The sequence below is a fragment of the Bombus vosnesenskii genome, unplaced genomic scaffold, assembly GCF_011952255.1.
Source record: "Bombus vosnesenskii isolate JDL3184/JDL3185 unplaced genomic scaffold, Bvos_JDL3184-5_v1.1 scf7180000013339, whole genome shotgun sequence".
NCBI classification, from domain to species: Eukaryota; Metazoa; Arthropoda; class Insecta; order Hymenoptera; family Apidae; genus Bombus; species Bombus vosnesenskii.
In genome coordinates, this window is record NW_022882976.1 from 653229 (window position 1) to 678604 (window position 25376).

General features: G+C 35.5%; 1 protein-coding gene across 1 annotated transcript in view; it reads left to right on the top strand.

Moving 5' to 3' along the window:
- Nucleotides 1-19853, top strand: part of LOC117236026 — a 218042-nt gene extending 198189 nt beyond the window's left edge. Inside the window, exons 3-8 of the mRNA XM_033498604.1 lie at nt 3240-3365; nt 3911-4021; nt 4954-5140; nt 10669-10850; nt 16904-17144; nt 17700-19853. Of these exons, the coding sequence (XP_033354495.1) occupies nt 3240-3365; nt 3911-4021; nt 4954-5140; nt 10669-10850; nt 16904-17144; nt 17700-17947 (1095 nt within the window). The 3' untranslated portion in view covers nt 17948-19853. The remainder of the gene's footprint in view (nt 1-3239; nt 3366-3910; nt 4022-4953; nt 5141-10668; nt 10851-16903; nt 17145-17699) is intronic.
- The last annotated feature ends 5523 nt before the right edge of the window (nt 19854-25376 follow it).

Sequence of the window (25376 nt, forward strand, 5' to 3'; positions counted from 1 at the left end):
TTTCATATATCATATCATATATATTCATAGAATATGTCTACAGATGTTAGAATACTTTAAGTCTTTACATACGGAGTTGTGAATATAGGGTGTCAGCATTAGAAAGTATTTGTAGAGGTACTATATAATATAGGTCGCCGGATGAAAGTGGTCTAGTGACGTTTGATGTTGGTCCAGTGGCCAGACTCCGTTTCACGTGAAAGTTCGCAGAGGTGTAGGAACAAGGTTGGTGTCAGTGACCTGATTATTTTTGGGCCGGTATCTCGAACTGTGTGCACTACTTTTGTCTACTGATCGAGTTGTTAAAGCATCAAAGAAAAGCTTGTAACTCTTTTTTTAGTTATCTTCTATTATTTTTTATATCATGAGTGCTATGAGTAGATGGATGTAATAGATTTTCTAGATTTTTATTAAAAAATGTTGCATACTTTATTCGTAGTAGTTGAACCTGTAGGATTACATTTCACGTATAACAAGTGATGATCGTATGGAAGAGAAAACCATGATAAGTACATTTTTATTGATTTTAATACTTCTTTATGGTTAAAGAGCAGAATTTTGATATAACATAATGAGAAATACAAATAATTTGCCAAATTCAGAGTTCTTAATATGTGAAAGTAGGTAATAAATTGGCAAAGTGTAACTAATCAAAGATAAAATTATTGAAACAAGGAATTTTTTAATATTTTCAATGTTGTATAATGAGATTTAGAAATTCTATTATAATGTTATCCATACGTTATGCATGGGTGTATCGTACAACAAAACTTCTATGTCTGGAAAAACATTCCTCTCCAAATTCTGTCTCAAACATTTCGTTTTAGCCAGAGCAGTTTTTACATCAAACGCCCTGAAATAAAAACATCTTGCTCGAGTCTCACCCCTAGAAAATTTTCTCTCCCAGGTTATCTACCCGGGTTTGTTCGACGGGACGGTTTGAAAGCGACGCTCCCAATCGTGTAGCCGAGGGGTGGCCGTTTGAAATGGTATCCTTCAGCCGCTAAACGTTTCATTTTTATTCGCCGTGATTCTCGTCCAGCGGTGTAATTTCCTCTTGAGCCTGCTGCTCACCAGCCGCATTATCCCGACAAAAAATTTTGATTTACGATTGTGTACCGTAAAGCGTATCTGGCCGATGATCGCTAAATCGAAACGCGAATTGTATACCAGTGCCACTTAAGTACCGTTACGCTGGCCCCGTGGATTATCGTCGACCGCGAGCATTTATCATCTGGCCATTAACAGACAAGACTTTCGTTATCTTCCGCAAAGTAGATCCACGTGCGTGTGTTTGCTTGTCACTTTTCAATAATTACCCTAAAAACCGAGCATTATGTGCGTCTTTGCTCTTCTAAATGTCCCAGAAATGCATAAAAATTTATAGTCTAATTACAGTTACAAGAAACACATAAATTTTCATTATGAATTTATTATTATTACTTATTACGAATTTGTAATTTCTTATTCTTATGCTAATACAGAAAGAATTACTTGTATCTCGAATTTCGTAAATTTTATGACTATAATCACTCATTCGTATGTTTATCGCTACAAGTAAAAGATACAGGAAGCTGGCTCTTATTAATTACTATTTTTTATTTACTAGAATTGCTATTGGATACACTGTGCGTCGCTAAGATCGAGCTGGCGCGTATCCCCGAGTTCGCGTTGAATGAACCATAATGAAAGATCGCCACTTCCTCCTCCTTTGTAACTGGAAATGCTTTCGCATAAGCGCGTACTAGGAAGCGAATGCCTTCAGCGATCGTTAACGATACGACTATTCGAGTTTCTGCAGATAATTTATAGATCGTGATGGATTTCGTTGGTAATGAATTTGTGACATAATTTTTTGAATGGTCTTAGACGAGGAAAATATTTGTATGACTGCCGATAAAAAACATGAGACGTGTGTTAGTCATTTCTATTTTGGAATGGTTTGGCGAAGGTTCGTCAGATTAGTTTGTATGACGAGTGTTAGTTGGATCCTTTTTTACTTGATCAGTTTGCCTTCTGAGGGTCTTACATAAGTCTTTCTTCATTGTTACTATTATTATTATTACAATAAAAAATATGAAGAGAACTCTGTAATCGTTTAAGAAAAACGCTCGATATTATTACTTTTTACGTAAATACTAATTTTTTGGTTGAAATAGACGGAGTAGAAAACCAAATCAGGCATCGTGACGCGATCGCTTTTTTGCAAATTTCTTCGCGCTTTGTCCCTGAACTCGCCGCGAATGGCCACAACAACTCGGTCGTCGACTAATTTTTCGCGAAGGATCGTCAGTGATTCACCGGATTTGTAATGAACGTCCGATCACGATGGTTAGGTTCATTGTATCGATTGAATAATCCGTTGCCTTTTTTCCCGTAAAAATACAGTGTGTCGTTTCGTGTGTTTCGATCTATCGGATAGTACAGTGTCTTGAAATAATGAGAAAGTAAATTATATAATGCGAAGATCGTTTGCGTCTTTGTCTTCGATAAGCGTTTAATTGCGCACTCTCTGATGAGCATAAAAGTTGAAAAAAATTAAATTGCAACCGTTGAAAAATCGCAGTAATTTAACATATTGTATAAAGAAAGGAAAAAAAGAAAATGAAATTCAACTTCGCTGAATTTTTCAGAATCAACTAATAAAAAATGTATAAATTTTTAAGTAGGGATAAGTATTGACGTAAATTAATCATTTTCCATGATAAAGAGCTACCCGTGTCCCGCTTTATCCACGTCGTGTTTTCGTCTTGAAAAATTACTGATTTATCGTGGTATGCAGGAAACAGCTTCTTCAAAGACGATATAAATGTAACAAAGATGATCTTCGAATGCAAAAGTGCGAACGGTCACGTATTTTCTCTCGTATTTGCGTCAAACACATATTTCTTCGTTGACATCCTAACGTTCGTTCGTATTTTGCATATTTTCAATTTCACTCTCATAATATTTTCATGTTTATCAACGTTATTCACGAAATTCATATTTCTTGAGCGGCTATAAATAAATTCTTTTTATAACGAAACGCCGTGCTACTTGTCGAACGTTCGTAATTAAATAAACAAAACGATCGATAAAACATGACTACTTGTTATTGCAGACTCGATTCCTTTACTCGAGTCACGATTACTTTATGAGCTGCGAAAATACTCGAAGGAAATCGAAGTTTCTCGTAAATTGCACGCTTGATCGTTCTTGTCGACTGCATGTACAACACGATGACGTTGATTTTTTCGTAGGTACTGGAGGAGTCGGACACATCGTCGGAAATAAGCTGCCGGAAAGACGCGCTGAATCTTGAAAATGGTGACTTCAAAACATCCATCGAGAAGGCGATCACGAAGCTTCCGAGGATACAACACTTGGTAGTCGCATATCTTATGTATCTTCTAAATCATATGAATAGAATATAAATTTTTTTTTAATAACATAATTATTTACGTGTTCAATTTTATCGTTTCTACGATAATCGGTTACATATTTAAAATCATAAGATAGAATGTAACTTTTATCAGAAAGTAATCATAACAGATAAGACTTTTTCTATTCGTGAATAATTTATACACGTTATTAGAGTTGTTAAAATCTTTATATAAATCATATGTATTTTTCACAAAAGGTAATCAAGGGTTAACTTAATTAAAGTAAGTGAATAAAAAATTACGAAAATAAATTACAATAATACTCGGCCATTTCGGCGTAGTTCCATGCTGTTGCGTCTATTGGATGGTTCATTTGAAAATAATCGCCGCGAAGAAACGATAATTCACGACGCAGAACGCCATTCTGCTCACCTTTTCGCCCGGAGTCGCGGTACATCAAAAGGAACTGGCCGGCCTCAGATTTATTCGTCAGGCATTTTTAAATAATTATCGTTCGCGATTCAATACAGTCTTCTTTTTCTGTTTAGTGTCACGAAGCGGAGAAACCACCGCCTCCGTCGTCGCAAGAATCCAGATGGGAGTTTCCTAGAGATAAGCTTAGGTTACAGACGGTCCTCGGCCAAGGAAACTTCGGCCAGGTAAAGCGTTAGTCTCTCCCTCGAACGGAACAGGAACAGCGAGTCCTCAGGCGAGAGACGGCGATAATAAATCGTCCGACGTTAACGTGAAACGCGCGCCGCCCGCGAAATTTCGGTTACAACTCTTAAAACGCTCTTGTGAAACATTCTTTTATTCATTTATTTACTGGCGAGAGTGACTCATTAATAAAAAGTAGAGGAAAGAAAATTATACATGTATGATGCATATTTAGTTTTTCTTTGTATTAAATTCTTTATTATCTTTTCCACTAAATTTCTTAATCTATTATTCATTATTTTTATTAAGTGTGTATTAAATTGTTCGATCGTATGACGATTTTACGGACGTTTATTGATTTCATGTGTTTCAATGGACGATAGATAGATCGTTGTTTATCATTTATGTAATGATCCGTGGAACTCGCGGTGATATAATGGACTTCAAATGTTCAATAAACAATTGTTGTTTGCATAGACATTCGAATTACTTTTGATTTAGTGATTCCTGGAATACTGGTTAGGTGGAACTATGCTTCTTATTAAGCAAATAATCAGTGAATACCTTGTCGATTGTCGGCAATATGTGAATTCTTTTATTATACAACTGTATTGTATAAGAATTCTTTATACATTACCGATTCTTTTCTTTGAAATACTTTGTGAGAATTACAATCTAAGATATATCTAACGAGAAAATTACTTTGCAACATTTAGTGTACTGATCTTTAATACTGTTTTAATTGCTACTAACGTATGTTTTTCAACCAAAAGACATTCGTTAGGTAATACTTATTTATTACATAATTTTCTGTCTAACGTGTAATATCGTATGCAATTCTGAACGCTAAAACCTAGTTTCACGCAGAAGATGGAGTTTATAATTAAAATCCTATTAGAAAGTCGAATTCACGTTGTATTTTTTGGTCGTTTAGGTCTGGAAGGCTGAAGCCGACGATTTGACTGGTCATCAAGGAACGACCCGGTTAGTAGCCGTCAAAACCGTCAAAGAAGGTGCTTCCGAACGAGAGAAGGAGGATCTGGTTCGAGAACTCGAAATCATGCAGCAACTTGGCAGCCATCCGAACGTCGTAACTCTTCTAGGTTGCTGTACAGAACAAGGTAGGCTCAATTAAATTAATTTCAACATAGTTCATACAGTTTTTAATTCGAAATCATGTCATTTAATATGTGCACAGACAACACCTCAATTATAATGTCAAAATACTTAATATCTGAGGAAGTATTTCTTAAAAATATTTTTATTTTTGTAATTAGTATAAGAGATAATATGAATAAAGGTAGTTCTTCATTTCTTGGATCAATATGTCATTCCTTACCTTAATGCTTTTATAAAGAAGACAAAGAAAAGTCCAAGTAAAGGTATTATTTAATGTGTAAGAAAAAATCTATTAAAGAATTCCTTATTTTTGTAATTTGTCTAAAATGGTAATATCTCGTTTCTTAAACCATCCTTATATTTGCACAAGGAATGCGATGGAGTGTTGGAAATGGAATACTCAGTACTTGTTAAATAAATATCGCAGGTGTTGTTTTCGCATTCGAGTCCGGCAGATATTACTTTGTTACCAAGTTCACGAGTCACTTATTCCTGACCTTGCCTGTGTAAACGTCAGCGACTAGCTTTACAAAAACTAGTGGAGTTTTAAGTGGCAGTTCGTTTACGGAGATTGCAAAATACGATGATTAAGTAATCAAGATTCTAATTGTAAGAAGAGGCTTCGTTTGTTTGAAAAGTTACATTCCAACCCATCCATGTTGTCAAACGATTGTTCTTCGGTCTTTTTCTGACGTCTATCGCATAAAATAACGTCTCCATTAATATTTCTATTGTGATGACGATACTGTAGACTCTATGCAATTTTTTATTTCTATGAATATATCCAAAAAAATGGAACTTAATTTTTATTTCACTTACTAAATATTATAACGAGTATTTTACTTCGATTATTTTATATACTTTTGTACATAAATCGCGTGCATTCACGCATGTGCCTTCGAATTTTCCATAAACGTATAAAAATCTAGTCGTGAGGATTTTTTCAATCCCAAAATGAAGAGTCAATCTCTTTCGTTTCGCTCTTCACGTTTTCCTCCCTGTTATTCAACGCCATCGCGTTTCCCGAGAATTAATGGCTTAAATAGTAATTCACACCTGCGTTGCGTAGACTACGAAACTACACACAATAACTGGTTTTGATCGTAGTCGCCTCTGAAATCGCGCTTATCTCGCCGACTAGCGCATCTTTAATTATTTACGATTCCCTGTTTTCGACGACCATCCACAGATCGTATCGCCGTGAAACACGGCGTAATGCATATTGAAGACGTCGTTAGGGGATCGCAAGAGAGATGCATTCCTCGTCATTGAGTCAGCAATGATAGGTCTTCTTTCTCCTTCGTCTCCGTTTCAACCGACCACCGTAATCATTTACACGCGTGCACTATTGTTTTGCAAATAAAAGGAAGATCGATCGCTGGTACCAGCGGAGGAGGACTCGCTGTTTACGTGCGATCATCCTGCAGGTAATTGAGTAATAGTTCTGGAGAACTGCCTCCGCAGAGTCACCACGAAGGAAGGATTAATGAGTTCCAATCGGTTGGATAATCGCGACAATGTTAGAATTCGATCTTTTTCTTTGACTAAGAGACACTGTGCGATAAAGAATACAATCCGTTATTGTATTTGAATTGTTAAGAAGATACATTGGTTAATATTATGTATTAAAAAGTGGAAAAAAGTTAGATTGTTGTTGATGTTTTTTAAGAATTTTCTTTATATCTACGATTGTTTGTGTCACCTTCTTACAGTGAATCAATTTATGGAAGTAAATAGTTTGGGTTTTGAGAAGGGCAAAACTAATTCTGAACTGGAATAATGAAATTAAGACATTTATGAAAAGCGAAGTTGATTGCTTTCGCTTCTGAATGGTTTGTTTGGAAATAACGTATTGTGTAAAGAAATTATATGGAATTCGCTAATTTGTGAATTTTACCAACTTCAGCGAATTGCGTGAAATACATTTTTGCTAAGTTCAGCACATACCGATCGTGATACGAGTATCGATTATGAAACATCGAGGAAAGGAAATTTTATTTTACAACGTTATCGTGCAAGTTCGTGGTGCATTAAAAGTCGAAGCGTGAAATGGTTAAAAGCTATTTGCTTGCGTATGGGTTGTAACTATTGTCTGATTAATTGAGGTATAATAAATTGCTATTACATCGACGTAGGATGGCTAAATAATCACAGTTCTTCACATTGGTCGCAATTATCTCGATGGGAGGATAAACCAGTGAATTGCCGTCGTGTTTTTCGTTTTTCCAGTTGTCGATTGTGCGCAGTTATACGCGTGAAACTGCGACGAAGAACGCAACGAAACACAATCGCATCGGACAATAAAAGAATGACCAGCTGTTTCAATACGATAAACCGAGTATTCTTCGAGTACCATTCCCTTGAAAAAAAGAAATTCAAAAATTCTTTCTACAGCATCGATGAGAATCTTTGAAAGAATCAATTCTTGAGAATAAACAGATCAACGATCAAGTGATGGCAAAAATTCTTCTTTTTATCAAAACTGCTTATCCGCATCATTGCATAAATATGTTTCACTGTCAATAAATCCAATGCCAGGGACATCAGAAGAATTTTTCAAAGTATCGAATCTTGAGAATAAATAGAAGAACAATAAACAAACAATTAGATATAGAACTAAAAGTTCGTTCCTCAGTTTAAGTTGCATATGCATCAACAACTGCATTAATGACAAATCCGATGGTTGAGACGTCAAAAACAGCAACGAGACAATCTCGAAGTTTTAGTCGTGGTAGATTTCAAAGAGGGAGGCCCATTATACGTCTTTCGTTGGAAGCTCGTCGGTATCGTCGCTCTCATCGTATAAATTTCCATACGCGTCCTCACGGCGACGATCCTCGTGGCACAATACGTCTATTAAGTCGGCGAAATGATGGTTCGTAGCGGGGTTCGGAAGAGGATACACCGGTATTGATACGATCGGTCCGCTTGGACGTCGATCTGGATTTGACGTCGTTACGGCCTTCCCTCGATATTTATGCGCGGAATAGTCTTTTTCGCGATTGTATGCTAATGCACACAGAGCTGGTCTAGTAATAGTATAAAATGTAATCCCTTCTGGGAAATAGCTTCTTGATACGTTTAGAAAAATTAGGTTTTACGTACGATAAGCTTTCGAAGAGAAATTATTGTAGGTTTCGTGATACTATATTAGGTTATATGAGATTTATGATAGTTTTGTCAGCTATATGTTGATAGTTGTATGGAAAATGTATTAGTACTATAAGTATCACGACACCTTCTGGTTTCATATAAAACGATCATTCATTTAAATTATGATTAGGAGATAATGGTGCAAAAACTCGTAAAAGCTACTTGCAAAAGTTAGAAGAGATTATTGCAAATATTATGTGTTGTATTATATGTAAGTTTGTGTATATTTACATTTTTTCATAGATGCATAAACTATCCACAGTCTATTGATGAATATTTGAAGAATTTTCTTTTAAGAAAAATATTCTTTTGAGATGGTCGTATAAAGAAAGAGTTGAAGTAAAAGGTTCTAATAATTGTGGGCGACTCTCAAAGGTCCATGGAGGACGTGGCGTGTTCGTTTTGGGATGCACCACCCCGAAAGTCCTTCGACTACGTTCGACGTGTGTAGAAGAAGAAACACGCCTGCGTGAACCTACTCGCAAGATTTACGGCATCTAAATTTCTGGCCCCCCGTATTTATCGTTTCGGTCATGGTGGGCGCGTTCGAATTCCTTCCGAGCGACGTTTTCGTCCTTTGACGGCCGGTTCTTGTCAAAAGGATCCCTTTCAACAAATTAAAAAGAGGGACTAAATAAAAGGACTGTGACTGTGTTCAAGGATGGAAAAATATTTATGAACTGCTGTGTCGAACTTTAGCAGAATATTTGGCATTATTTCCCATCAGCAATAAAAAGAAGAAGATAAATGTAATTCAAGCAAGTATTTCTAGGTAAAGGTGTGACAATAATTAGTCAGTTTGCTTAGGTATTTCCTTTGAAAAACAAATCTGTGGCACGTTGAAAAATTTCTGACATCCCTGGTGTTCAGAGTTCACGATCCTTAAAAGAGTTCTTTTGATGATACCGACGTTTTTCTTCTCTCCGCTTTATTCTTCTTCTTCTTCTTCTTTTCACGGTTTAATCGAGAGTCGGCGTTATTCACATGGAACATGGAGATTCTATAATACTTTATCGTGGATAAATTAGGAGCGCAAGTAAGGATCCACTTAGTGTCGTATTTTTCTGATCTCGCGACAGATCGATACTCTTCGACAAAGTATCGCGTGTGACATTAATTATGTCACCACCGCCAATTACTGGTGACAAATTTTTGCCTTTTGAGGGGTTGTAGCGGCGTCTCGTTCTTTCAGAATCCGATTAGCCCAGGTGCGAAACACGAATTTCGTTACCATTTATTGATGTCGGTAGTAATTTATTTCTAAATTAGCGGTGATCAGTTTCTGAAATACGAGATTGAGGATATTTATTAGGATGACCGTCTGAAAAAAGCTTCATCGAGGTTTTTACACTTTATTTCACCTGTAGCAGCTTTGGATAACAACTAGTTAAGCTGAATTAGTATATAACATGTTTAAATATCAAAGACACTACATTACTGAAATTTTGTCTCTTCCTTGGAAAAGTAGAAACATAAGGGAAAAATAATCACAAGATCGTGGAGGCCTCATTCAAGGCATTGTGTGAAAGACCAAAATGTACGACCTAGATTACTATAATTTTACAAATCATCAAATATGACTCCAAGATGATTTCAATCGAGTCCTTATGATCATTCTATCGTGATTGCGTAATTTTCTCATGTTCCACGCCAGATTTTATGACTTTTACACCGCAAGCTAAAAATTGGGACTGCTTAATCAAACAATGAAGTCGTATGAAATTTTGCAATTTGATAAAGATCTAAAGAATAAAAAACTACATCGATGTTTAATAAAGATCAGTTCCTATACTCTACATTATAATCCTTGAATAAGATTTGACTAAAGTTTGCCGATGCTGTCGACATGATAACAGCAGCAAGCACATTCATTGTTGAAGATTACAGCTGTTAGCCCCAGTAACAGCATCGTAACAACACAACCGGACCAAACTTAGAATTCACTGTATCTTGATTGCGTTATCCACTCGCCATGTTACATTTCTCGCCGTGCAAATATTATGACTGAGTGTACAGATCGTCTTGCGCGGAACAAATCTACTCGTAGAAAAGAACGCTCCTTAACAAACGAAAATTATTAAAGGCTGGTAATGCTATCCTAATATGAAAGTTATGAGCTCGTGCAGCCAGCAAAAGTGGGCCCATATGTTACAATCAGCCTGATACTACCTACGGGGGCCCGAAAGTGCTCCGGTTAAATTACTTTAAGGGCCTCACTGTGTAGTACAGCTCTTCGTATTCTCACCATATGGGGTCCCCTAATCCCATGCACGGCATCGTACGCGCTATTTCATTCACCGAGTTAATGCTGATCAAACTGCAATTTCGCGAAGCTTTAAGACCGTTTAATTGTGTAATCGTGTATGCTTGTTCGCAGAGCCTCATTATCTTATACTCGAGTACGTGATGTACGGGAAATTGTTGGCGTACCTGCGTGATCATCGCACCAGGCAGGATTTCTACAATTTCAGTGAGGACTCGGCCGCGCTCACCTCTAGGGATCTCACTGTTTTTGGATACTGCGTGGCAAGAGGCATGGAGTATCTTGCGTCAAAAAAGGTGAGAGTGTACTCTGATTTTACTATGTATATTTCTTTTGATTTTTTTTATTGTTTATTTTAATATAAATCATTTTGGTGTATGTGTTTCTTAACGCAATTGTGCATTAACGCGACATTTTATTCGCACTTTTCCTCGGTTAATTTATTGTAGATTATCATGACGATGTGTAAATGAATTGAGAATAGATTTTAACTCTTAAATGTACAATTCTTTCTAATAGGAGATTTTGAAAACGTGAATTTGTGCGATACGAAACTATAGAAACATAGTTTCAAAAATCCATCTCATCTTTTCTGTATTTTTTATTTCAAGAGAAATTAATTGTCAAGTGAATTAAACGATACTATATCTATTAATAATCTGAAATACTTTAGAGCTAAATCTTTTTATCATGTTGATTTTTAAGGACGTTAAATCGTAAGTATCGCGTCACGTACAGCTTTTAATATCTGTGAATTATTAAAAGTACCCTTTCGTGGTCGCGTTTAAATTATCACTCCCCCCTTATTTGTATTTCCATTACGCTCACGAGGCTTCTTGGTGTTGGCCGAAAATTTATTATGACCTTACATGCTCGCGTGTTAAAGGAGTCTTAGAGACGAAGCCAAAACGATACAGCGACCGTCTACTTACTGTAACATTATATCAAAGTATTACCCCCGATGTTGTTATATTCGTGCCATGCCGATCTTGTTCTTAATTCTTTTCAAATCTATGATCGATACTGCATTTCATCCCGCAACAACAAAGGAACGATTCAGACTTCGTAAATGTCATACAAATTTATTAATTCATAAGAATGTCAATGATTAAACTTTCAGTATTTTTGGTAACTTAATTGGAAATTAACTTAGATGAAATAGTTCTCTTTCGTAATCAATATAACATTTTTCTCTATACCTTTTTACGCAAAATATGCAAAGCTTCAGTCTCTCAAATCTACATCCCTATTTCATTTAATTTCTTATATTCTTATGTCTCTAAATTTTTCTCTATACAAAAATTCCTCTTTTACAAATTTACAATCCTGCTTGATGTAATTTCTTACATTTCCACGTTTCCAAATTGTATCTGTGCAAAAGTTTCTTTTCTTTTCATTTTCACCCCCCCCCCCCCCTCCTATTTGATTTAGTCTCTTATAATTCACATTTTCATACTTTTTTCTATGCGAAAATTCCTTTCTTCGCGTAGTGTATTTTTCACGTAGTATATTCTTTAATCTGACAAAGCTTTATAAACTCGCCATAAATCGAAGCTTCTCAATAACGAAGATAATGAAACGATAAAATATCGCCTTTAAAGTCTCCAATGTGTTTCAAAAACATCTACGTGTCAAAAGAGTACCCCACATTAAAAACCGAATACCTCGTCCTTCGAGGTTGCCTATACGTTACGACTGAAGGTCGCGAGTGAAAAAGCGACGACATGACAAACAGCTTGCCGGTGGTATTTGTACGTCAAATATTTTCTTAGCGTCGGAAAGACGCGGGACCAGAGATCATTTCACCAGTGAATCTGTGTCAGTGGGCAAAAATGGATGACATGGTCAAATGAGATAAATTCTGACACGATCATCCTACAACCCTAAGTTGGTGTGAACAGCAATAAACTTATATTAGCGGGAATACGCGAAGAAGTTTGTATCGATTAAAGCGAGTTCTTTCCTTGTAAGAAAGTTAGCATAAGACCTAATATCTTTTTATCTCGTGTCTGATGAAATTTATTCGAGGATGAACCAGTTTCCAACTTTTAAGTAGCTTAATTATTTAGATTTACAAAAAATTAATAATTTTAGAAAGGATGTTGAATATGGTGATTTAAAAACTGGATAATTAAAAAAAATTGTATTACTTTGTCGAGACAAATTGATCGAAGAAAATGTTCGATGTTAATAAAATCTCGTTGTTGAAATATTGCTGAAGAAAATCGGGATTCTATGAAGATCGAAATCTTAGAAATGTAGAGTACTGAAAATGATCTTATGGTTCCAAGTCATTTACGTAGATTAAAAAAATTAGTTAGGCATCCGCGGACACATTTTAAATCATGCTAAGATCCAAGTTGGGGCACTGACAGAGGTGTCGAATGTTTATTGTCGATTTATGAAATTTCAAGCCAAAAGACGTGTGACTCGAAGCTGATAATGCCGCCGTAACCGTAGAGTGACACGAGCGCGTTTAATATTACGGTTCTAACCTCCTTGCTGAAGGCACGTGATTCGCTTCGGAACCATAAAACAGACATTTTTATGCATCCAACGACGTTTAATGGACTCTTTTTTTGAGATAGTATCGTGACTCGAAGTTCAAGTCAACATTCTAAATTATTGTTCGTTTTCTTTATAGCCCTGCGTAAATATTCGAATAATATATCTTTTGGAGCTTCTTTTTGTACACAATATCCTAAATTTCACTTTTTTCATTTTATAACATGTTTAATAATTCGAAACGTAATAGTCAGTTTCAATGGCGCAAAAATGAAATTCATCTCTGTGGAAGCAACTATAGAAGGAATATTACCGATGGTAAACCTTCGATTAGAATAATTTCACGCTATTTCTTGCAAGGGCAAATATCGAATGAACCGTTCATAATTATTTTCTACGAATATCGAATGGTGTTCACGTAATCGTCTTCGGAGAATTGCCGCGTGAAAGCTAATTTTCTGAAGTTAGTGGACGATAATTACTCATCGGGAGGAAAACGGTAGTGTACATTCCGGCATGGAGAACATCAAGGTTCTTTTTCGCTCTACCAACCGCGAGAAACGTGCCTTAAACTTCAACTGTACGTTAACTATCTCCGCTAGCTATAACATCGTTTAAAAGGTGCAACTCGAATCTCGTCGTTATCTTCTCGAGTGTGAAAAATTCATTTAAAAACATATTACTCGTTATGGATGAAGTTTTTGCATCGTATGGAACATTCCTTAGCAACTGGTTTACTTAACTTTTTATACAAGCATACGAAGCAACCAACACGTATCTGCATCATTTCCATAATTCATCTGACTGGTTCGTGCTTCTGTCGTGTCATCTATTCCATAATCCTCCCTTTGCCGACGTATTAGAATAACAAATCATGTACTTCATAGTGTGAACATGAACGCTCATGAGTCACGAGGTATTTTAATCATTTTTTCGTATGTGTTGCAAAATGATTGGAGTTTTCAAATGAAGGTGATGTTGCGCCTTGTTCGGAAAATTAATTACTCTTGAAAACTTGATGAGTAAGTTGTTTTATAATAAGGTGAACCTTAGACGAATGTCAGGCAGAAACATTGCATGAAGGTAGATATCGCAACCTTTTTACGCTTTCAAATAATTCCATTAGACCTTTATAGAACTATTTTCCAAAAGAGAATAACTAGGTTTCTGAGAATCAGACTGTAAATGCATTAAGAGAATACTTTAATAATAAAAAATAAAAAACTAACAGTTCATTACGTAAATTTACTAAATAAATTGCTAGAATATTATATCAAAGACTAATTAATAGGAATTTTAATTAAAACAATCGATTCCTTTTCTTTCCTGAAAATCTTTCTATAGACAAAAATATACCATAAAATACTGGACGCTGAAAAAATATATACATATAGATTAAGCAATTGAGGAATGAATTATTAATACTCGGATAGATATAACTCAGATGAGTTATTAGATAAAAAAAGGTTCGATTGTAATAAGCAATTTCCGTCCTGCTAAAAGTTGAACCAACAAAACTTTCTGATCAACCTGACACTTTTACTGGAATAACGCAGCGACGCAGACTTTTTCTTTTATCGAATATCGATGACAATGCAGTAGCAAGGTAAAAAATGGTAAATAGCTAAATATCATCATCGACCGGTTATGATTCAGTTGATGGAGATGCACGCGGCGAGGCTGCTCGAGGCATCGAACAGCGGGAACGAAGTCTCGATTGGAATCAGTATGCTATGTTCGTCGTTGGAAGGACGGGCAAAGAGCAACCGAGTCAGGATGTCGATTTCAATCAAAGATTATATACGAGTTCGCAGAAATTCTTCTCAAGAATTGTTCCTCCAATAATTCTCCCGACATACATAGTACCCTTAATTGAAAGTGGAAGCCACGGCTGATGCACGAACGAGATGAAATGATTTAAAGCCTCGAAACAGCGAGGCTTATTGGTTTAAGATCGAGATCATTATGCTTACTTCGCACGAACCGTGGAGGTATTGTTTCGGTTGCAAATTAATACGGATATACATCCGGGGAAATATTTATTCTGAATTATTTATCGTCTTTCCTCTCAATATTGAAGGATGAAACTTAACGTCGTAACATCATAGAATCGAGAATACTTTACAGAATTATAATTTTTAGAAATTTTCTTCACTTGACATTTTTTAAATAACGCGAGTCTTCGACAAGTTCAAGATAAAAATGAAAAGAAAGACACAAACACAGATAAATTTAAAACAAACGGAGGATATTTATGACAGTTAAAACGATAGCTGGAAAAGCAAAATTTCCTCCTGTCAGTGTAATAAAGATAATAATATGTAAGCAATGAAACAATTTTAGATTATTTATCAATTATACGACACGCGTCCAAAATATTTATCACGAGAACGTGACTTAAACGTGATCGGAATACAAATCGCTTGGCTTCTTGATATTTCATCTTTTTTTTTCTTCTGATACGGTAACGCCGGCATACCATAGATACACTGGTATCTTATGTTACGCGCAAGTAGTCGCGAAAATATATTTTTCATCCGTACAAAACGTTGAGGAGCGGGCAGAAACACGAGCAGGTCGACACGACAAATGGACTCGCGTTCGAGTTTTGCACCGGTGGTCGCGCGGCGCGCTATAAATCTAGAAGATGAAGTCATTAAAGAAACGGCAAAGACGTATGTATATCCAGTTCGCCTTGACATTGAGCAGCGCAAGTTCATTAGCATCGGCCACGGTCGAACGGCGAGAGCCCGCTCACCCGATTTTCCGACAGCCTAATTCGTACTCTTCCGTGTTGTTTCAAAGTTTCTTGAATATTCTTTTGAAACAAAATTTTCTTGGAAAGTTACAATAATCTGCTGTTTATTCTGTGAAAGATTTCTATTAATTAATTGGTAATAAGATGATTCATAGCGTGTTTTTATTGTGTAACTTTGATTTTCAATATGGAGACTTTGGTGATTCATTGATGATGGTCCATTTTATCTTCTGAGGTCAGAGAAATGTATGTATGTACGCGGATCAACATTGTTGATCGGTTAATCGATCAAAAATAGCTTTTGAGAAAATTGCTACTACTATGTTAAATATATTTTCTCCCGACGATAGGTTCTTAACTGATAGGTTCTTAACGATAGGTTCTTAACTAAAAAAAACTCAACCATTTACACTTTTGACTAGGCTTTGCATCCAAACTCGTGTTATATAACGATTGTACCATTTCCTCGAATATTCCCCGGAGACTTGAACCTGTAATCATCTATGACGGAAGTCTGCAACACAGTTCAGTACTGTTCACTAGTTTAATCGAAGCTTTCATCGTTGCTCAAACATCATCACCGACTTTGATCGACGCGTCGAGGTCGTACGACAATTAAATTTCACGCGTATTTACCGGTACGCCAAGCAATTTCCATTGAAGCACACGGTTCACGAGGTCCGCGGTGGCTGGCCACATGAGAACGTAAAATAAATCAAGCTCAGGCTTCCGCGGCGAATAACAGTACGACGAACACGCGATAAATCAGACGTACAATAAATAATCAGCAATAACGTGTCTCTGCCGCCGTATTACGAAGCCGAACAACGTAGAATCCGCGGGTCATAAAATCTATTCGTCGAGTCCCGTCGTCGAAGAATACCTTTGGTGGTAGAAGAGGTCTTGAGACTTTTCTACGCGACAATCCAACCAGTTCGAGGATTCGACTTTGCTCGCTCTATCACTTGATACCTTGTATATGCGATGTGGTAACTATAGTGCGGTTGCGTAACAGGACGTCCACCTGCGGTCACTGTCTCATGGAGGAACGTTGATCGAGCCGTGTGCTTTTGTTCGATTTTGCAGATCATCCACCGTGATCTTGCCGCGAGGAACGTGCTAGTGGACCATAACAAGCTGTGCAAGATCGCCGACTTCGGTATGTCCAGATTTGCGAACGAAGATGGGGAAGTGATCGAGACGAGACACGGCAGAAACGCGTTGCCAATAAGGTGGATGGCGCCCGAGTCATTGATCTACTCGCTATTCACCACTAAGACGGACGTTTGGAGCTTCGGGATCTTGATGTGGGAGATCGTCACCCTGGGTATGTGTGAATCATTGATTTCTCGAATTTGGTATTTTATATTCCTATCACAGTTCCAAATTTCTTTAGTGTTAAGTCTGACTACTTTATAAATGAAATAATAGTAACTATATTGACGATAAAATAATAATACAACCTTCCTCCTTACTTCTATAATCTTAACTCTTGGTCGACTCTTGTCTTCTAATTCTTAACTAATTCGTTCGCTCATTCGCTTTTCTTTATTTCTCTGTCTCTTTTACTCTTGATACTTTCGTAGTCCTATTAATATTCTATCATTTCCTCATTTTTTATTTTATATTTAAGTAATTATTTAATTCCCTTATTTCTATTTGCCATTCCCATTTAAGTAATTGTCTTAATAATTTACAACTTATAAAACAGATATGTATTTTTTAATGCACTATTTTATCTTTGTGAATCATAATATAAGATGTTACTTAGAAGTATTGCAATTTTTTTTAATTAAATATTTAATGATATCTTATTGGAGATATTTTTCCTATTATATTATCAACGTTATCAATAACAAAAGAACTAATTTCCCTAACGCAGGTTCGACACCGTACCCGGACATGACGGCACGAGAAGTGATGCGAAACGTGCAGAACAGTTATCGGCTGGAGAGACCTTCGCATTGTCGAAGCGAGCTGTTCAGGGTGATATCCCGATGTTGGCAGGCTGATCCAGACCGCAGGCCGGAGTTCCAGACTCTAAGGAGGGATCTGGCGCAGTTACTCGAAGACAATATGAACGGACATTACGTAGATCTCGAGAGCTTCGCCTCAGAATGCACCGATTGAGCATCATCCAATAGAGATTCATTGGAAATCGTTTCTCTGTCGTTTGCTCGTTTTTGTCACATATAATCGAGCATTCTGGACCATCGGTTCATAAACACGATTGTTTCATGTCCAATAATCGATCCTCTGTCTTGAACAGGTGGACAATTTCAAGTTCGTGAAATTCTGATCGTAAGTTTGGTTGTTTCGATCCATTCGAAAGGTATCGACAACTGATCGATGCTTGTGGAACGCGTGAATGTGAATGGAATACGATGTTTCTCTTTGTATGAGGTAATCTGCGCGGTTTTGCGGAGGTGGTCGAGAGAGATCTTTTGCCTCAACATGGATCTGGTAATGCGTGAAATTTGTGAATTCGTAAAAATTCCAAATATCTGTTGCGAGATGTGAAAATCAGAATCCGTCCATATATGATTCTAATTTTTTATATCACTTCTATGTACTTAGGACAAACAAATCTGTGAAAAAAAGTAATTCTCGAAGCGTATACGGAATCTGTATATATTAAAGAACAACTTCGACAATATTACATCTTGTTCTTGAAACGTTTTGATACGGGTGCATACGGGTTTCAGAAAAAAAAGTGCTGATATGTTATGAGATTCGTGAAAGGTGAAGAATATTTTGCATCGAACGTAAAATTATGGAAAGACAATCGATAGCATATATGTGTGAGAGTGATTTTATCGTTAAAACGAAAACGAAATTGCGAATTATGAGGCGAGAAGGATGATTTAACAATGCAAATACGATGGTAAAGTAACGTGCAGTCTGTACAGTTAGGGATAACAGGCGTTCTTTACTGTTTCTTTCTTTCAACGCGGAGAAGATGTCTAAGATTCTCTTAAGTATTTCGTTTAGTATTACTACACTATGTCTAGCGTCATTTTCTTCAATTAATGCGCCAGTCGTTGAAAGTTCGTTCATATCGGTGTTTTTCGTTCAACATAATGCAACAAACATGATTTACTATATAGAATAAAATAATATTATAACAAGATTCAAACACACACAAAAAAGGAAAAAACGAAGAAGTAAGGTGATAGAGAAACTTCCATATTGTTTAACTTTGCTCGCATTCAACAAAAACTTTTTGAAATAAAAAAAACTCCGATATGTAAACGATCAATTACGCAACCCATCGCATAAATCTCATGACAACGCAAAACGATCGACGTACATCGTTTTCCAGTTGTCTAATGTATTTTTCTCACTTATAATCATTGTACATAAACTCGCATTATTATAAACGCGTCGTGTCAATCAAAAAAAAAAAAAAGTTGAAAAACAGAAGAACAATTTTTCTTGATCGTCTCATCGTAGTTATATCGAGAATTATTGTAATAATTATTATTATTATCCGTATCATTATTAACGAATCGTTATTAAACACGTACGTTTATAAGTTTCCAATCGTCGATTAATATTCTTAATCATTCTAGTCTTTCTTAATGCGTATGGGGTGGCGATTGGTCCTGAATTAAGCACAGAAATCGCGTGTAAATTTATTATTCTGGATTGTGATATCTTCGTACGTTTTTTTTCTTCTTTTTATACGATATATTACGAGAACTTCCCTTTAGAGCCGATTAAAGCCCCATCATTGTCGGTTGATTGTTTTATTAAGTTTTGTACGTTAAAATGGAACGTCGACTCATCTCTTCGAGAATCCCGACCTCGCTTCTATAATATCGAAGAGAAGCGATTCTGTCAATTTTTTCAGACTTTATCGTGGCGTTACTTTTTGCGTAGTTTTGCGATCCGATCACATATATACATACTCTTTTCCTATTTTTTTTGCCTGCCGTTCTTTGTTACCCCTGCCCCCAAAAAAATGCAAATTATTGTATGTAAACTCAACTATTGTAAGAAGATTTTTTTGTCAGTAAACGTTGTCGTAAATTCACGCAGTTCTTAATTTTTTTATAAACAATTTTCTTGGTCTTTGATTACCATAGATCAGTGAATTACTTAATCACTTTAAACATATGAGGTCGTCAATCGGATTTTGTCAAAACTGTGTAAATAGATTCATTTATAACGTACAACAACGAGAAAAAAGTAAAAGTTTAGGAGCGATGATACAAGATAAAAACAACGTGGAAGATATGATAAAAAGGATATATTAAAAAATAAATATGGACATGATTCATAATATTATAATTTACAATAAGATTCAAAGGCACAGACAAACGTTATAATCTATTCTGAAATGTTAATTAAAAAGTTTTTATGTCTATGTCCCTAGCGAGGCATCTAAATAATTATAATAGTTCCATTAATTTTATTCATTAATATACATGTACGATAGCGATTTTTCTTCGGTACCCTGAAATCGATATAAATTTCCTTAAAGGATCTATATGTATGTTAAGAATTCTTATTTCCTTTAAAAAGTTTTAGAAATATTTAGATAGGTATATGTAGCGATAAATTATGGATTTAACTCATAAAAACTATAAAATAATATGCCACGATTAAAATTAATAATTAAAAATGAAAAAGATTAAAGTTTGCAATTAAAATAACTAATTTGAATAAACAAGATGGAAGCCGAAACGTCACGCAAAGAGTCAAGAATTAAATACAGCATTTAATTAATATGCTTTCGTTTAATTAATACCCATCTGGGTAAAGAGAGGAAAATGTTTTAATATATAGAATGATTGCATTTTTCGCGTGAAGAATGCGTGAATAATTGACCGAGAATGCAGGCCTCAATTAAACTCTCGGTCTCCCGCCGGTTTAATTGCGAAATCGTAGCAACGAATTGTTACGATGATATCGTGCGTGAGTTTTCTTGTTTCTCGATTATTTTTTTACTGCTTGCATCTTAATTAACTTGCTTCCAACGCATCAAAGAGGGTGCATTCCTACGCACGATTACACGCGACACGGTTATCTTAAATTTTTATTGAAAACGGTTAAACAAAGAGAGAATAATATTTGAAAAATTTGAAAAGAATTTAATCGTGTATAGACAATTAAATAATATATCTATTAAATAATGAGTTTACAAATTATTACAGCAATCTGTTACCTGTGATAAAATCGTTTAACATGTATTCTGAAGTAGCGCATTAGAAATCGAATTTCAGAAACTTCCATTTCTTTATTAACAGTAGAGTGTGTAAATGGGAAATTATGTGTAAAAATTATTATCAGTATACTGTATTAGTAGCCAAGTTTAGGAATAATATAGGTAGTTAGAGTAAATTTAATCTTATACATATTGCATTTCTAGACTTGATATTTCCTGTTCAAATAAATGTACTCCCTGATAATTTATTTCTGTGTAACAAGAGATTCATCTTCATTACAGTATGATGTTGATGATCACAAAACTTTCACCTGTCTCTATTATCCTACGATTTTAAATCGTAATTATACCTGTTTGTGGTGACCAACTTTCTAAAAGGTATGTAATCCCAAAATCTTCTTCTGAATTTTTTCCTAAAACCTTAAAAAGAAACGCAAGTAATATTTTTCATCGAAATAAGTTCGTCGGGTGATGTATCAATTAAGTTTATGATATGAATTGCCAAATTCAAGGGCCGTAATAAAATAATTATTTAAAGGCAAAATTATTTAATTTATTACTTATTAATGCAATAAACAAATATTTAGGGATTAATGATTAATAATAACTGTGAAACCAAATACAATTTGCAATTAAATCCAAACTTCCGAGTGGTCAATGAAAGCTTCATCAAGCTGAATCGGTAAAATTGGATTCCGTTATCCCCGCCTGGGCTTCTCTCATAAAATTTTCAGAAGTTGTTTGCATAATTTTAAGACTTTATCACGCAATCCTTGTAACGGTAGTGTTCTTCGGTGGAAAGATTCCGCAAAAGGCGCGAACAGTTGGTGCGTTAATTGAATTCTCGCATCACGCGATGTTTTACGGCTGAGTGAATTATTCGAGTTATAGTGCAATAATTGAACTAAGGATTTTGTAATTTATCGCCGACTATCAGATAAGATGGCGAGCCATTTTAGTTTTTGTCCGGCATGAAATTAAGCTCACGCTCCACGAGTTTACACCCTATCGTCTCGTGACGTTTCGATTTGCGGTGACTTGATGGGCGTATAATATCCTCGTGCATCTGAAATTCCTATTGATACTTATTCTTGTGAAGAATTCATATACTAAAGAATTTCGTAGTGAAGAATTTCGTAGCGAATTATTTTACATACTTTTGTATATCGTGGATAGAAAGCGATAGAAATATTTAACATCGAATTGTCATTAATAGTTAAAATATAAAATAGCTAAAAGTACAAACAGAAGGACACGTTATATATACAATATAAATATTGAAACATTTAAGGTTCGTATCTTTCAACTCATTTAATCAATTATAGTATAAACGCATCGAACGAATATATTAGAAGGAACTGAAAGTGAATATGATAGGAGTCACTCGAATCAGATTGGCCCTAAAGGAAATATGCGGAACGCACGAAGAATCGTTGAACGTCTCCAATCATCCTCGAGAATTGTCAGTAGGAATTGCGTGGATGGCATATATGTATGAACGTCTCGTGCAGTAGTTTTCAGAGCTGTCGTGTGTTACAACATGTATTGGGGTAAGGATCGTTATCGTAAATTGGATCGCATTCCGGAAATCTTGAAATAGCCGTAAAACGTCGAAACCTGTTTATAGTGATGGGTAGTTCGATGATCGAATGAGATCGAATGAGATCTTACGTCGATGGAAAAATACTTGTAAATTTAGTTCATTCAGTGTATTTCGCTTTCGTTCATATACATTACAAAATGTAAAAGTTATTATGTAGAAACTATTATGAATATGTATGTATTTTTAATGTTATAGATTTTATACGTTGTAGAATGTGAAAAATATTGAACAAATAATATTATACTGTACATCATGTACATACATATATTAGGTCGTCCGAAAAGTTTCCTGCGTTCTATAAGGAAATAATGAGATGCATAATATTTTCCGTTTTATATTATTTTATCGAATTACGTATGATCCATTTTGTTCTATTAAACTAAAGATCACAACGCTCGAAAAATTAGGTTTCATATTTGTATAAAGATGCATTGTTGTAAAAGACGTGTCTGGAAAAGAAATTTCCGGACAACCTAATACATACAGTAGATACTCAATACATTCTGTAGATAAAGATAAAAAAAAGATGTTAAAAAACACACGTCATTGGAAGCATTGTTAAACAAAAAGATGCTATAACAAAAAAGAAACGTTATACGGAATGAGTGACAGTGGGCGTGCATTAGTACAAAGTATGAATAGATTAGAAATACTTAAGTAGCAACAGTCAGAATGTAACATAATTAGAGGTGTTCGCAAAGCCGAAAATATCAGAAATCCAATATTCGTATAATACGAGTCGTTTCGGATCCTGAAAGTATCTCGTAATTCGAGATTGTCATGATTCAAGAGTTATAAAATTATATAGCAAATTATAATACTTCATAATGAAATATTATATCTATCATGTACTTCGCCCCTTTTTTTTTTGCTCAGTATTCTAGCTTATATAATTTGAAAATTTTCAAGAATTCCAAAAGTCCTGAGAATTCCCACTTTCTCGAGAATCCCGAAATTCTCGGGAGTTCCGACTTTCTTAAGAGTTTCGGAATTTCCGGAAATACGAGACACCTTCGGGAAATCGACCAGACCCCGGGAAAAATTCTTGACCCGACTCAACCCGATATCTTCGGGTTAACGCGTAAATCCAATCGTAATACTTCTACGACTTCAGCTATAACACCATTTCAAAATGTTCGCTATTAATTTATTAATTATTAATACTCTTTGAAGTTTTCGTTTATTACTCGTCGATATAACTCTTTTACAATGCTTCCAATGACATAGGCTTGTATGACATTCTTTTCTTATCTTGACCTATGGAATCTACTGATAACGTTTGACTGAAAGAACTGGCTCACCCTGTATATTTCCTCACTATTGTAGATCTTGAAAATAGATCTCTTAAATTCATTTAAGCGACAGAGTGACCTTGTAACGAACCAAATGATTTAGAAATGACCTTCAGATGGCCTTAAATATCTCAAGCAACCTCGGAGTTACTGTTGAATAACCTTGGCATAGTCTTCATGTGATCTTGAGTAACCTTCAAATCTTTCTTTAAATCTTAATTAAAATTAAATTCTTTAAATGTTGGAGGATGATAATTTATGCTTGTTTATTGGTGTGACTTAACGAGTTAAGTACGATGCCTTGTAGTCTCATGAGGATCACTTGAGGAGATTTACGCAGGAAACATCCTTCACGTGACTAGGTCGCGGTTGCTATCTATGGAAAGACTTTCGCCTAGAGATCCAGCAACGGTATCGAGGTAACAACATAAGAATTTAATGAAGAAGAAAAACGACTTAACATATATCGAGAGTATCTCAAATCACATTCGATTATATTGGATATCTCACGAACACTATATTTTGAAATGATATGAAAGCAAAAATTATTAATATTGTCATTATTAATACATCAAGTCGTTCAAATAATTAATGTTTTATAAAATTCATTTTGATGAATTTCTAGCTTACAGTTAGAACTGACAGCTAGAACTAACTTTCTCATCTGCATTTATATGATAATATACAGAAATCATTTGAAAGTACGTCAAATATTTTGTCCAGCGATAAAATTCCTGCTGGATAGTTATTAATTTTATCGCGATAACTTATGGTCGTAAAACGAACAAATAATTGCTGGATAGTTAGAAGATCCTTTCCATTCCCTGGGACGAACGCGCGATTAAAAGTAAGATCGCGGCGACACGTTCCACTTTCATTCGTGGCCAGTTGAAAATTCTGTCTTGCGTTGATCAACACCATATTTTTTATAGTAATGTTAACGAGCCGCCGACCCAAATATTCTTCGAAATGAGCGCGTTTCACTTTACTGAAAACGTGCCGAAATAACGTCAGAACGTGTGTATCGCATCGAAAATATTGTTAGTATGTTATCCGTCGCTGTTGGATGGTTTTTGATATCGGCTAAATAAGTTTCTGACGAAATGTTTTTGCACTTACCATCCTTCGCGAGAACAAAGATCAGCAACGAATTGAGGATGAGGAGAACCTCGTAGAAACAAAAGGCACCGCCGCGCAGTAATGAGTTTCGATTGGTTCCAGACGCGAGACGTTTTTCAGGCTTTTTCAAGCAGATCCGTCTTCCAATTTTGTGAGCAGAACGAATTACATCGTTTGATCCTTTGAAATAAGAGAGATCGGCAGCCTTGAGGTCTTGACTTGACGATTCTTGTTTCGAAGGTCAATTCTTCTTCTTGACTTTTTTGCACAATTAATCACAATTAAAATCATGACAGTGAATCGACAAGTTGCAAATTATAAGTTATAGACTTCTTTCTTATAAATTTACAATTTTATATGTACAACTTCATTCGT